Below are 15,911 nucleotides of genomic sequence, written 5' to 3' on the forward strand. Positions count from 1 at the left end.
TGGCGCAGTTCCTCACAAAGATACTGAACTTCTTGAATCACAAAAGTCCCATCTTCTGGGATCTGACCTACTCTTTCTGCCTTTATCTGCATGGTTCCCAGGGGAGGCTTACTTCCTGATGCCCTCACTGTGGAGGACAAGAGAAATGCTTTGTTTTCAAAGTACAACAGAACCAGGTTTACCAGCTATCTAGGGGCTCCCTTTGACTTTCTTTCCTTATCCTTCTCTTTCCTGAGGCACCCTGCAGAGAAGTCACGAAAGCAGGGAGGGGGTACTTTCCACAGGATCTACAGATGGAGGCACGAAGGATGCCCCCTGACCCCCAGCAGCTGATAACTGCAAATTACCCTCCTAGAAGTGATCAGAGAAGGCTGCTTGCCATCCTCGGTTAAGCCATCCAACAGGAAATGTGCAAGCACCAAAGTACAAATCAGAACACTGTAGGAAACACTGAAGAGAACCCTACATCCCACATGGCTCTGTCTAAACAAACATGTATGTGTGTCTGTGCATTTCTTAAAAGCCACATTTTGAAGCAGACTCTCTCAGCTCTGAAGTCTAAGAACTCTAGCAGCAGCCTACCCCTGGATCTACATTTCTAAGGTATGCTGTGGCTGGGACGAGGGGGAGAGTGAAGGGGTGGTCCATCTGGGGGTGGTGATGCAGGCTTAAGTTATCCCACAGACATCTGCAGGCCATTATGCTATAAAGCCAAGAAGATAAGTCTGCCCAGTGCTAATAACCCTAAATGAAAACCAGGAGCCCTGGAAACCTCCACTTGACCAGGTTTCTATGCAGTGTCCCTTCCAGCAAGAGAAGGATCACAGGAGCCGCCATATGCCCAGAGGGCTCTTGCATTGGGAAAGGCACACAAGGATCTTAAAATCAACACTCTCCGTGGTAAACTCAAGAGAGAGAGTTAAAGAGCAATGTGGAAGAAGTGTGGGCCCTGATCTCACAATTTACCCAGCAGAAATAATACCAATCTGGGCCAAAGCAAAGTGATTCCATTGCCCAGAGTTGTTTCTGATTCCTTCCTCTAGTTCACCCACACAATGCCTGCTCTGTCCAGGACCTGGGCCTGCAAGAATCTGCCATTAGAAGGTTTTGTTTTTTCCTTTTAAATCACTGCCCTTATCATACACATATTAGCAGCTTGGAAAAGTATAATCATAGTTGCTTCTTTCTTTTTTTTTTTCTTAAAAGTCCCAAACCACTTCTCTTTGTCAAAGCAAAGGAGCCAGCCTGCATGCTGACAAAGGCAAGCTGGTCCAGCTGCTATCCCTGCTTCCCACTAAAGACACTCCATGCTAACCACAAGAGTTATACTGTGGTTCTCTGCAGGGATTCCACCCAGCAACCAAACAAAACACTGGAGGGCCCCGGAGGAGGGGAAGCCAGGGTCTCTCACAGGTTGCCTCACTGTGTGATTAGCTTCTGAGGTCCAGGAAAACAAGCTTCCCGGAGGATGCGTGGAGAATGACCCTGACCGCTGCCTGAGCACGGGGCTCCTTGGGTGACTTTTAGCTTGTCACACTGGGAAGAGCATCGACACCCCAGCCTAGGGCAGCTCTTGTGACTCAGATGTGGCCCCCAAACTGTGCCTAAAGCTCTCTTCCTCCTGCCTTGTAGGCTGAATCACCAAAGTTTATTAATCCCCTGTTATGTATTTCTAATGAAAAGAGGATGGTCTGGTTAGATAAATGCCCCTCAGAGAATGTACGCCTCATGGCAAAATAGTTTCCATATTCGTAAGTTTTCCTACTGAGTTTCTGAGTGTTCCTTTCTGCAATGTGGAGTTGAGGATGGTGGTTACGATACAAGTTTCAGGCATCAGACTGGCAAAGATTCTGTGGCCATACTGCCATTCACGACCTTGGGCAAGTTAAATAACCTCCTTGGGGCGTAGTCACCTCATGGATAAATGGTGGATAATAAACAGACCCATCTTATATGGCTGCTGTGAGGATTAAGGGTAAAGAAAGGGCAGAGTAGGTACCCAAAAAACCGCCCCTCTTCTTCCCAGTGCCTCCCAAAGCCCTGTCTCCTGCAAGTAAGGCACTGAGCTCAGCAGGAGGCCAGCAGACAGGGGATCTGAGGCACCAGTGACAACCAACCAACCCTCCACCCTTAACTAGTTTATCTCTATCTGCCACAGGACAATTATTCATGTAGAAGTTGTACTTGCATTTACATGCTGCCTCTTAAAATTAAAATACAAATATATACATATGAGTAGGAAGTAGTTAGCATGTAATAAGTGTACAATAAATAAATATTTGTTGATCGGAAATTTCTCAGTGTGTGTTCCCTTCTGTCTCTGACCCACTGGGAAAAGACCAGAGCCGCTGCCACTCCACATGCAGACATCCACAATGTCCTGACAATGCTTCTGCTGAGAGCATGACTTCCTTTTTTCCCATGGGCTGGGCTTGACACCATCAGCAAGATTGAACACCAAGCTGATACGGCAAAAAACAGAACTCACCACTTCCATGTTCCCAAGTATAGGGCACAAGGGCAGAGTCCTAACTGGCTCCTGGTTTTGAGGCCAGCTGGGATGACAGCCTGTGATCAGTTTCAGGCCCCTCCACCATGGACCATTGTCCTTCTAGATATATATTAAAATATATCCCTTTGCCTTAGCATAGATGGTTGACAAAGTAGTCACCAAAAAGAGAAAGCTTCCTTTCCTTTCTTTTTTTCTTTCATTTCTTTTTTTTTATTATTATTATACTTTAAGTTCTAGGGTGCAGGTTTGTTACATATGTATACATGTGCCATGTTGGTGTGCTGCACCCATTAACTCGTCATTTACATTAGGTATATCTCCTAATGCTATCCGTCCCTCCTACCCCCTCCCCACAATAGGACCCGGTGTGTGATGTTTCCCTTCCTGTGTCCAAGTGATCTCATTGTTCAGTTCCCACCTATGAGTGAGAACATGCAATATTTGGTTTTCTGTTCTTGCGATAGTTTGCTGAGAATGATGGTCTCCAGCTGCATCCGTGTCCCTGCAAAGGACACGAACTCATCCTTTTTTATGGCTGCATAGTATTCCATGGTGTATATGTGCCACATTTTCTTAATCCAGTCTGTCACTGATGGACATTTGGGTTGATTCCAAGTCTTTGCTATTGTGAATAGTGCCACAATAAACATACGTGTGCATGTGTCTTTATAGCAGCATGACTTATAATCCTTTGGGTATATCCCCAGTAGTGGGATGGCTGGGTCAAATGGTATTTCTAGTTCTAGATCCTTGAGGAATCGCCACACTGTTTTCCACAATAGTTGAACTAGTTTACAGTCCCATCAACAGTGTAAAAGTGTTCCTATTTCTCCACATCCTCTCCAGCACCTGTTGTTTCCTGACTTTGTAATGATTGCCATTCCAACTGGTGTGAGATGGTATCTCATTGTGGTTTTGATTTGCATTTCTCTGATGGCCAGTGATGATGAGCATTTTTTCTTAAATAAATGGCTCTAACTCTGAGTAAGAGTTGAAAATCATCATCTTTAGGAAAAATGCATCCCTGAGTGTCAGCAAACTTGGGATTCTAAGAACCTTTTTTTTTTTTTTTAGTATTTAATAAGCAATATTAATTGTATCTTTCACAAAAGGGTAGGAAGGCCAAGGCAAGAAAAACGTTTTTCTTTGTACCTCCAGGGCATGGTGCATAACGAAGGTTCCAAACATGTTTGTTGAATGAATGTATGAATAGTTGCCATATCACTCTCACACCAATTACCATTGAGTACTGCGGGACTATCCCACTGGCATCACCGTGATAGATATAGACCGCCCCTGCGAAGTCGTCCTCCTTGGGTGCACCAATGGCCACATCTGAGGGTAGAAAAACAGCTATGGGTTAAAAAGCCACATTAATAATATAAGTGCAGCTTTCCTAATTCTGGTTATCATGTCTGAGTCCCTGGATACTAGAAATTATTAGTTGTTGATGGTCAAGCATTAATTTAGGCACATGATCCCTTAGCAGGGAAAAAAAAAAAAAAAAAGGCCAGGTGTGGTAGCTCATGCCTATAATCCCAGCACTTTGGGAGGCCGAGGCAGGCAGGTCGTCTGAGGTCAAGAGTTCAAGACTAGCCTGGCCAACATGGTGAAACCCCATCTCTACTAAAAATATAAAAATTAACTGGGTGTGGTGGCACACGCCTGTAGTCTCAGCTACTCTGGCAGCTAAGGCAAGACAATCACTTGAACCCGGGAGGCGGAGGTTGCAGTGAGCTGAGATTATGCCACTGGACTCCAGCCTGGGCAACAGAGTGAGACTCCATCTCAAAAAAAAAAAAAAAAAAAATTACAGTGCAAACTATAGAAGCTGACCGAGAAGAGTTTAGTTCCAAAAAAAGTTTCTACCTTAGCTCATAAGAAAAACCACTGACCCATCTAATAAAAGAAATGCAAATGTAAACTACCTGCCCTAATTTCCATCAGGGAGAATTCCAGAGACAATGGCTATTGCGTAACTGAGAAAATCTGAGGTCCTCGATAAAGGACTATTCCTTATGATTATTTGATAATAAATCCATTCCTGGATAAAGGAAATGTACAGAGGGCATTCACTTCACACACAAAAAACAACATTACTCTCACAAACTGGCAACTCCTAGAACAAAGCCTAGATCTTCCTAACTTTATTTCCTTGCTTCTAACAAAGTCATGTGTCTGCAGAAGTGAGGCCAAGGGGGAGGCAAATGAAGCCCTCTGTAGCCAGTGGTGGGAGGTATCAAAGACGTCTGGATGGCTGGCCTGGGCAAGGGTGGCCCCACCTCCACCACCATATACCCTGGCGACATGGCTGCCCCGCCTCCCGATGTCCTTATGCTGTGTATGCAGGGAGGCGAAGAGGCTCAAACAAGCCAGAGAGAGAGGCCAAGAGGCTGTGAGGAATACTGCTGTCCACACAGACCTACACATTAGGTACATATGCCTCCATGCCTCCCAAGACACACACACACACACACACACACACACACACGTGCACTCTCAAAAGGCAACCCAGCTGCTGCTATAATCAGGCAGAAGCTGTCTGGGTTTCTAATTCTCTCCTCACTCATTTCCCCATCAACGTGGTAGAGCATCATGGAGCATCAAAGGCTCAGAAGCAAGGAGAGTTGATGGCAGGATGAAGCTGTTCAAACTTCTCTGCCATAAGAAGTCCCAAATGAACCAGCCCCAAGGTTTGCTTCCACTGCAAACAACAAAGAACACTGAGCTGGTGAGAAAGGGTTATGCAGAGACAAAACTCCAGTGCGCTGGAAGCTCGGCCCTGCATGTCTACACGGAGAGCACCTCTAAATGTGTCCTCTCTCCCTACCGCACATTGATGGGCCTTTGGAGTGGGCCAGTAGACCCAGGAGCATGCCACTAGAGATGGACAGTCAGCGGGCAGGCTGACCCTCTGAAGCAGAGCAGCGTGCTGCACCTGGAGGGGCTCCATGCACCAGGAACACTCACTCACCTGGGAACCCATCCTCATCCAGATCGTCCAGGCTGGCAATGCTTTCTCCAAAGTGCGCATTGTAGGCGCCATCCCCGGTCAGAGCCAGCTGCTCCTCGAGGGCTCCCTGGGAAACAGGATGGAGGAGAAAATGGAAAACAAAACAAAAACAAACAGAACAAACAATAAAAATCAATAAAAAACCAGAGCTTGAATGCTGCCCTGCTAGAGCACGCTCATCGACAGGAAACACCTGGGCAGAATTACAGGAACCCAAATTTCTCTCTCCTGCTGGCAAAATGAGTCCCTTTTACCTGCTTAGCAGGATGGTCTTCCACAGCCTGAGATGCATTTTTGAGGGAAGGAGAATGTCACGGTAGCCAATGACTACACTCCCCCTTGTCCTAATGCTCTACACACAAGCAAACCTCCCTACCCACCTGTCCCCCCTGTGCTCTCCACATCCTTAAGGTATAGCAATTTTTCCCCAATGTTGTTTTAAACGGGTATATATTTTTCTATTTTTTCTTTCCTGTGTCTTTTGGTACAAGTTTATAAAGCTGTTTTGCAAAGTGCAGGTATGAGTGATCTTGATAGAGGGAGTCATGGTTCAGAAAATTCAAGCACCCAGTCGTTCTTGGCCGGGGGTTGGTTGTGGTGGCAGACGTCACTGTGCCTGTTATTCATGCGTGGCTCAGGTATGAATTTCCTGAGAAAATACTAACCAACAGGGGCAGAGGTCAATGGTGTACAAAGGCAGGAAAAGGGGGAAAAAGTCATACCCACTCTCACCCCAAATCACTGACACGTGAATACCAGAGTGATACAATGCAATCTGATGTCTTGAGGCATGAGAAGACTTATGCATTCCCCAGTGCAGAGGCAGTCTGGGCCCACTATATCCCACAGGCCATCCTGCGAGTGTCTGGCTTTTATCATGACCAAGTCTTCTTTCTCACTATAAACACAATTTACAACTTAAAAACAGTCAAGGTGAGATGATTTCTTGGGGTAATGAAACCTCCACCCCAAAACACAAATATGCATTAATTTCTTTCTTTCAGTGTCGTGGGGAAGAGGAGAGGAACACTAGCAACTGATTCCTTCTATGTACCAGGCACTGTACAGCCAGCTCCTCACTCAAATCATACAATGACTCCATAAGGAAAATCTTATGATGCCTCTCACTTCACAGATGAGAAAATTGGGCCACCAATTTCAAGCCATTTGTCCACATCACACAGGCTAGCACATGGCAAAACCAAGATTCAAACTCAGGTCCACCTTGCTCCAAAGTCAGCATTTTTCCCCCTCCTCCACACTGCCTTCTGATCTTTATTCAAATGGCTACATTCAACAGAAATGAGAATACTCTGGTACTTAGAATAACCACACAACATCAAGAAACACTGGTTGGCAGGAGAGGGTGTAGGCACATCACACCCAGTGGAGGCCTGGGGCAGTTCTTGTGCTTCAAGAGTCTACCTCCTGATTTAGACACACAGTCTGGCTGTTGGACCTGACTCCTACACAAATATCTGTCTCCTGCAAATATAATGGCAGACACCACTGAATGCCCACGGCACTCATCTATTTAATGTCCCCCTGATTTCTCCCTGCACCCTGCCCTGACCTCCTAGAATGTCAGTGGGGATGCAGGTGCCAAGGGTTCCTGCAACAGGTACCAATAAGCACCTTCCCTCACAGGTATTTTATTTTTTTTAGAGACAGAGTCTCACTTTCTAGCCCAGGCTGGAGTGCAGTGGTGCAATCATAGCTCACTACCACCTCAAACTCTGGTGCTCAAGGGATCCTCTCACTTCAGCCTCCTGAATAGCTAGGATTACAGGCAACCACCACTGCACCTTGCTTGTTGGCTTATTGACTGATTGACTGATTAATTGATTGACAAGGTTTCACTCTGTCACCCAGGCTGAAGTACAGTGGCACGATCATGGCTCACTGCAGCCTCCACCTCCTGGGCTCAAACAATCCTCCCACCTCAGCCTCAGCTGGGACCACAGGCAAGCACCACCACACCTGGCTAATTTTTTGTGTGTTTTTAGTAGAGACATGGTTTCACCATGTTGACCAGGCCGGTCTTGAACTCCTGGCCTCAAGTGATCCCCCTGCCTTGGCCTCCCAAAGCCTCCCTGGTTTTAGATCTGCCTTCCTGAAAAGCCTGAAAACCTCAGAGGCAACATAAGGCTCTAACAGTCCCTGGCTCTCCTTTCACTGTTTCCTTCCTTTCTGGCATCTGCTCACTTAGTTATAGCTAAACCTCTGCCCTCTCCCAACTGGGATACCTAGCATCTCAGCCACTGCTTAACAATATACTTTGACTTATTTTTTTTAATATGAAATTATATTCTTACCATTTGGATAAAGATAAAACTAAACATCTACTCAGAGAGCTGTTACTCATATTCTCTATGTATTCGGCATATTTCTGAGGACTGGTTATAAACGCAGTTTTCATCCCGTTTTCCACTGATTATCTCATAAGCATTTTCTCATGTTAGCTAAAAGGTAGACAGCACCAGAATGTTTTCACTGAACCACGTCACTCTTGTTGAATACTTGTACTTCCAGATCCTGAAAAGACTCTGCTTTCTCACTGGTCTCCTGCCTCCACGATGCACTGCTGTCCCCCAGCCCAGCCCCCACTCACCCCCCTCCATTAGCTACAGAGGGCCAGAGGCACCTTTCTGTCCATGTCACGTCCCTTTCGTGGTTCTGCAGAATAGGGGACATCAAGATTATTGGTCGGGCGTGGTGGCTCACATTTGTAATCCTAGGGAGGCCAAGGAGAGCAGATCACTTGAGATCAGGAGTTTGAGACCAGCTGGGCCAACATAGTGAAACCCCATCTCTACTAAAAACACACAGAAAAGTAGCCGGGTGTGGTGGCAGGCACCTGTAATCCCAGTTACTTGGGAGGCGGAGGCAGGAGAAGAGCTTGAACCCAGGAGGCAGAGGTTGCAGTAAGCCGAGACTGCATCACTGCACTCCAGCCTGGGTGATGGTGTGAGACTCTGTCTCAAAAAAAAAACAAAAAAGAAAACAAGATTATGGCTCCCATGCCAGTCCCTCGAGCCCCCATGCTGAAGTGAGTGATGACACCACCTCACACCCCAACCCACTTGCCCAGCTTCGCACTGGGAGCTCTGCTCCAGCCCACCCTGCCTGTCTGCTAACTCCTACTCCTTCTCCAAGATTCCCCAGGCATTGTGTCCTCCTCTGCTTCCCTGGGAAGATGTGCATATGCTCCCAGAGAGGTGGCATAACCTTGAGATACAAAGCATGCCAGCTCTGAAGCCAGCTTGCCTAGGTTCAAATCCCAGCCCCACTTCTTAGCTGTGTGGTTTTGGACACATTACCTAACCTCTCTGGGCCTCAGTTTTTTCACCTGAAAAATGGGCACCCTTGATACCATGTGTACATTGCATTGAAATCTCTCACAGAAAGCAGGAAGAAGAGTCCCTGGTACATAGTAAGCACTCAAAAGACAATTATTAAGATTCCTCCTTGGCCCCTGGGTGTATGCAGTTGTAACATTGTATATAACTTTCCATTAATGGACCACTGAGCTTATTCAAGACAGAAATCACATATTTTCATCTCCTCTGGGTAACACGGCCCCCAGTGCCCGCCTAGAGGGGTGCTCAGCCACTACTGGCTGGACAAATGTCCCTACCTCACACCCATCCACACGTTGCCCAGTATTGTACTCACATTTCCTCTGTTGATGTAGACAGTGACTTGTCCCTCGTCCCTGATCTCAGAAAACATGGGGGCCCCCACCAGCAGGTCAGAGAGGCCGTCCCCGTTCAGGTCAACTGCGCACAAGGAGGAGCCGAAGTAAGAGCCCATCTGCAACCAAGTTGAGTTGCAACAAAGCATTCAGTGTCTGCTCTCACACAAGGATGCCCTCGCTTTCCTCCACCCCATTGGCTTTAGAAACATCCCTCAGAGGCTGGATGGCTATGCTGCCCCCTAAGCCAGAATGCCTAGCAAAGAGTGGAATACCCAACTTCCAGCAGCAAGGCAGGGCCCCAGTCAGTGTGACCCAAAGTCCCCCATTCCCGGAGTCCTATCAAGGGGAAGATAAATAGATTGACGCCCAGAGAATGAGGTGCTGTTTTTAAAAATGCAAGCCGAGGATTCAAAGTTAAGTTACAACCATAATAAAAAAGCCCCTTATATCGTACATTTGACAAGGCCAAGCAAGTAGGAATATGAAATCTCACAACACAAGAAAGGCATGAAAATAAATGTTACATGGGGAAATAGGTTATTTTCTCCTGGTCCTATGCATAGCTAAAGGTTGGTTAGGAAGGCATGAGCTGAAGTGACAGAAAAAGGTACAACTTTTACGACTGTTTGACTGATGAGAGAACAGAGCAAGATAATATTGACTTTTAATTATAGCTTAATCAGGAGTCTCAAACCCATATACCAACAGGATCCAGGCAGGTGACAGGCATAGGAAAAAAAATTAATGTGGCAAGTGACACTTGTCTTCCATGTCTACATAACAATAGGGACTGGTGGAGACTGTGGCAAACTGAAGCCCACAAGCCTGGCTAAAGCAGCAGCTTCTACCCAGGTGCAGCTAACTGCCACCAAGAGGAAGGCTGACCCAGAGAGGAGTAACCTTTGCATTTTCCAAAAGAAGTCAAAAATTTAAAACTTTATTTATTTTATTTTATTTTATTTATTTATTTATTTTTAATTTATTTTTTTGAGACAGAGTCTCGCTCTGTTGCCCAGGCTGGAGTGCAGTGGCCGGATGTCAGCTCACTGCAAGCTCCGCCTCCCGGGTTTACGCCATTCTCCTGCCTCAGCCTCCCGAGTAACTGGGACTACAGGCGCCCGCCACCTCACCCGGCTAGTTTTTTGTATTTTTTTTAGTAGAGACGGGGTTTCACCGTGTTAGCCAGGATGGTCTTGATCTCCTGACCTCGTGATCCGCCTGTCTCAGCCTCCCAAAGTGCTGGGATTACAGGCTTGAGCAACCGCGCCCAGCCTAAAACTTTATTTAAAGTGCCAGTGTTTTAAATGCTCACAACTTCTTCATGCGTAAAAACAATAAACAAATGCTGTGCAAGCCAAACAAAATATTTGTAGGCTGTATTGTTTCCAAAGGCTGTCAGTTTGCAACCTCTACTTAAAAAAAAAAAAGAAAAAAAAAAAAAGAAGAAGGAGGCCGGGCATGGTGACTCACCCCTGTACTCCCAGCACTTTGGGAGGCACGTGGATCACAAGGTCAGGAGTTCGAGACCAGCCCAGCCATCATAGTGAAACCCCGTCTCTACTAAAAATACAAAAATTAGCTGAGCATGGTGGCAGGCACCTGTAATCCCAGCTACAAGGGAGGCTGAGGCAGGAGAATCGCTTGAACCTGGGAGGCGGAGGTTGCAGTGAGTCAAGATCATGCCACTGCACTCTAGCCTGGGTGACAGAGCAAAGACTCTGTCTAAAAAAAAAAAAAAAAAAAGAAAGAAAGAAAGAAAAAGAAAAAGCATTCTTTTAAAATAAATGTTTTCTAATAACAGGCCCCTGGTTTGATGGACATGAACAAGTATTTTCTTTTACTGCTAGAGTTTGTTGGCAGCTGACCCAGGGAGTTTGAGGGAAAGAGGTAGAGGACACTCCAATCTATTTCCTGCAGCTAACAGGATCACAGGAGGGCTTTGTAGTGGCCGCTCAGAAATCCTTCCCCAGTGATATGCCAAGGCCATCTCCCTCCCCTCCGACTACCCATTCTCAAAGGAGAAAGGAACAGGAAAGGGTTGAACTCACAGAGGGTGAGGAGGCAAGAAATTGAGTTACCAGTCACTATTTCAGTGGCCTTGCCAATCTCCCCATCTGCGCTTTGGTAAAAGAAATCAGTAAGACACAGGCAAAGACCCAAAGAGCCAAGCTGCTGGCTGCACTCACTGGCTGAGCCCCAGGGGAACTGTTTGTTTCATTCCAAAGGGCTATTTAATTTGGCATCTTCATCAATGTTAAATTAGAAATCTCTGTATGTGAAGTTTCCTACCTAAGTTTTGAAATACAAATGCTTCACATACTCCGTCAATTCAATAAAACTTCAATATGGCAATGACATGCTTTGGCGTTAGCGTCCAATGATCAGAGTCCCCATCAGCCTGGAAATATGGAGATGTGTGTCTGTATTAACATCTGAACTGCACACATGTTGGTGATTTCTTATATGTACTATTTGGAGAAAGTCAACCAATAAAGACAAAAATCAGCTTTTTTTGTTTTGGTGGGTTTTTTTTCTTTATTTTTTCTTATGGCAAGTCAGGATGCAGAACTATCTGACCAAATTCTAGCCAAACGGAAGCAGAAGTGAACCGGTGGTTTGCTGAGTTAGAACTCTCCTGTCTATGTGGCTCTGAATATAGGGATAAAGCTAAAGGCATCCTTTGAAAGCCTGGGGTCATGTCCTTTTGTAGGAGGTAATAGAGAAGTCAGACAGACATGAATGTCTCATTTCTTCTGGCAAGAAGCAGAATATGTTGTATAAAGAAAGGTCATGGCCTATTTCAAAAGCAGAACGATGATGACAGGATAAAGCTACTTGGAGACACTAGTAGAAGGAAGTGAAGGCAAGAGGGCTGTGAGTGAGTGGCAGAAAGAAGGGGTGCCTATGGAATGGTGCAAAGGTTAGGGCCAAAAGAGCCCTAAAGAAAGAAAAAGTCAAACAGCTACGAAGCCAGGAAGTTGAATACCTGGGCCCTTCTGTCCCTTCTCAGGAAACCTGATGTATCTTGGTATGATAAGGACATCCAAGCAGACATTCAAGCTTGAACCTGTCCTGGAACTCAATGGCAGAAGTCTTCAGGAAGTTTGGACAAGTGGGTTCCCAGAGGTTAATCTCATCCTCCTTGCACCATCCACTCTCAGATCTACCCCCCAAAACCTGATCAACTTGAGCATAGGTTGTCATTCAAACCAAGAGGTTTTCAAGGAGGAGAGAGGGCACAATTACAGAGTGTTAATTACTTGAGGGCAATAGGCATTAACTGGGCCTCCCCAGGGCACAGACAACAAGGAGTAGGGCAGGGGAGGAAGAGCAGTTTGGGGGGCACAGCTACAGTTGAACATAAAGATACTCAGAAAATAGGGTGATGGGCACGTTTAAGTTCCACAATTCATTTTAAATAATCCTTGGCCAGGTGCGGTGGCTCATGCCTATAATCCCAGCACTCTGGGAGGCCAAGGTGGGAGGATCCCTTGAGCCCAGGAATCTGAGACCAGCCTGGGCAAACCCCATCCCTACAAAAAAAAAAAATTTGCTGGGCATGGTGGCGCATGTCTGTGGTCCGAGCTACTTGGGAGGCTGTGGTAGGAGAATGGCTTGAGTCCGGGAGGCAGAGGTTACAGTGAACCAAGATCACGCCATAGTGAGACTTGATCTCAAAAAAAAAAAAAAAAAAAAAAAAAAAAAGGAATCCTTTACCTTTAGGCTTTCAAACCCAGGTACATTTGAAGGGAAGAGGGAGATTGTTTCCATGCTAGATACATTCACCCATTTCTTACCTTCTGCAGAAGATCTAAAATGTTAGCCTCAGTTCCACGCACACCCTAATTGCTCTTTAGGACTCTCTTTTGTAAATCACAAATAGCATGGAGTTATTTGTTTTCTAACTTTAGGGGTGCTTGGAAAACCTTTCAGCAGAATGGCTCACAGTCATTTTCCAGTGCTGTTGCTTTGGGGTTTTGGAAATGTTAAAATAACAGAAGCCAGCAGAGTTCTCAGGGGAAGGCAGAGCCATTCTGAGGAAAAATGCAAAACCAAGTTTGGTGATGCATTTTTCATTCAAAAGATAATGACAATTATATACTAAGCATACCTATTTGGATTGTTAAAATTGCAAAAAGGTCTACTCGAATGGGATTTTTAGGACTCGGAATGTGATTCACCATCAGAACAACATGGAAGGATCCCAGGCTGGCATACAGCAGTTCTAACTCAGCAGGAACAGAATCGAGGAGGCACATGACCTCCTCCCGCGTCTCAGACATCCCATGCTTCTTCCCAGATCCCACTAAGGCCTCTACCAAGACCAGCCTCCCAATTACCCCCACAGCTCCCAGCCTAAACTTGTGTCCCTTAGAGTAGTCAAGCTCAGCCAGACAGTCCTGCTGATCTAAGCCACACAAGGAGTGCATGACTGATAAGCTCATGAAAACGGTTGCTTATTAATAGCAGGACTCTCTAATTGGCTTCATTTTAGATGACAGGACAGTATAATGGAAACTTTCAGAAAGCAGAGAGAGGATTAGGGACAGGGTGGGGAGGACCCAGGCAGACTAATCTCACCCAGGACTAACTTTAGGGCAGCACCCTGAGCTATTTCTGCTTCAAGGTTCTAAGAGGAATCAGGCAACCTGTGTTTGGATTTTCTCTGTGTGGCAACAGTCATCTTGGCAATGACAGTTGAGGGCTGAGGATTCAGGAAGCGGGTAATGTTGGGCTGGTGAGACAGGCTCAGTGAGAAGCACTTCTTGCTACCTATACTCAGAAAGATCTGCTCTCTCTGGAAGTGGAGATGTGTTGAGAAAGGATAGAGGCAGAGAGACAGGGCATGCAGTTGATGACAGTCTGAACTATGGACAATCTCTTAAAACTCTGTGCTGTAACTTGGCCACATATAACTCATCTTGCTACAGAATGTCTCCTAAAGCGAGTATGAATTCCACGAACGCACAGGTTACATGTACCGCTGAGAAGGTAAAGACACCAACAAGCAGATAGCACTGCCATATAAACATAGGGCACAGGTAGGGCCTTCAAACCAGTTTTCTAAAAAGTACTGACTCCCACATGATCACATCCCTCAAATAAAAAATAGTCACTTATACCAAGAACCTCACCTTTTTACCTGATGCTTGAAAGATCTTAATTAAGGTGCCTGATCTTCGGTCAGCTCTGAAAATATAAACCTATGGAATGAAAAAAAAAATCTAGTTAGGATGAAATAAATGATGAAAGATATTTATCAGCATCCTCCTAGGAGTCCTATTTAAAGGCTTAAGGGCCAAGTGCACAGCAGATGTGCTTATGCTAGCTGATGGTCATGAAGAAGTCAGCTGTCATTTTACCAACACTGCAAATAAAAGGATCCTTCAACCCTGAGGCAGATATCACCTCCACTGCTCCTGAACCACATTCCACATAAAAGCCACACACAATAAGACCCAAGGAGCTTCCAAATTACAAGTAAACAATTCAACTCTGAGAAAAAGCTAGTATTTTGTTTCTTGAAATATTTCCTTTATTCCTTTTTTTTAAATTAGTTGGTGGTATGGATTGGACTTTATTCCCAATAGGACTTTAACAGGCATTACAACAGAAGACAAAGGGATGGGTAGAGGTGAATACTGTACACAAAGCAGTTTCCCAAAGTGATTTCACATCATATTAGAGTTATGTGATCTGCCTAGGTAAATATGAGTTTCGTTTGGGAAATGTGGAGTTAAATATCAAGTGAATTCCTTGACTGTGGAACTCTTTAGAGCCTTTAGCATGTTCACGTGAACTATGCATCTCCACTGCAAAGATGATCACTGACATTTAACTTCCTAAATGTACTTGACCATGGAAGTTCTTTTTTTCGGATTACAACTCGTGGGAAGAGTGCCTCATGAGAACCAGTGTAAGTAACCTTCCCATGAGATAAGGAACTGCCATCTTAGTGTGAGTGCTTTTGTGCCCTGACACTAGAATATCCAGCAAAATCCTGAAGGCCAGAGGTCTATTCTGGGGTCCTTGGGAATCAAGTCTGCACTAGCCCCAGGCCCTGGGAATGTGGAATTGTCGGCAACTTTGTCACTACGACCAGTTTCCCCCATGCCTCTCAGGTGGTCTAACTGAAAGAGAAGCATTTTTATGTCGCTGTCTCGCTCTATCAATTATAAGTACCATTCTCATCTTTTTAACTTTATCCTCTGCACCCCCCAGATAGCCGATGAGAGGGGTTTGCAGGGGTGTTGTCTTAAGACTTGACAGGGACTATGAAGTTCATCACAGTCATCTGAAGGGAAAACTACAAAACCAGAAGGTGTTGTCCGCAACTAGGGAGAAAAGAAAGCTGCCATCATTAGCATAGAGGAACCCGCATTACTGTGAAGGCATTTTTACCATTTCTACACAGATGCCCGGTAGCCTGCAGCCCCTCCCCAAGAAGACGACATCCCTGCGAACAGCTCTCAGTGCTTCTTTCTCTACTATTTAGAGACATTCAAGCAACTCAGAAAGAACCACCTCCTTCTTGAGGTGGTCGAAGGTCACCTGCTTGATCCCTCCTCCCTGCCGGCTCGGCCCTGGTTTATCTGGTTTCAGTTTCGGAGAACCTTTCTCCACAGCAACAATGTTAGGGAGGAGGGAGGCACATGCTCCAGAAAAGTGAGCAGCAGCTCCTAACCTCT

General features: G+C 45.6%; 1 protein-coding gene across 3 annotated transcripts in view; it reads right to left on the reverse strand.

Annotated features, from left to right (window-relative positions):
- ITGA9 (integrin subunit alpha 9) overlaps window positions 1–15,911 on the reverse strand; it is a 384,455-nt gene that overhangs the window by 307,268 nt on the left and 61,276 nt on the right. For all 3 annotated transcript variants that reach the window (XM_007971773.3, XM_007971776.3, XM_037988454.2), the window contains exons 8-11: window positions 14,358–14,426; window positions 9,201–9,338; window positions 5,487–5,592; window positions 3,753–3,847 (exon numbers count right to left, since the gene is read on the reverse strand). In XM_007971773.3, the coding sequence (XP_007969964.3) occupies window positions 3,753–3,847; window positions 5,487–5,592; window positions 9,201–9,338; window positions 14,358–14,426 (408 nt within the window). The remainder of the gene's footprint in view (window positions 1–3,752; window positions 3,848–5,486; window positions 5,593–9,200; window positions 9,339–14,357; window positions 14,427–15,911) is intronic.

The sequence above is a fragment of the Chlorocebus sabaeus genome, chromosome 15, assembly GCF_047675955.1.
Source record: "Chlorocebus sabaeus isolate Y175 chromosome 15, mChlSab1.0.hap1, whole genome shotgun sequence".
Classification (NCBI taxonomy): Eukaryota; Metazoa; Chordata; class Mammalia; order Primates; family Cercopithecidae; genus Chlorocebus; species Chlorocebus sabaeus.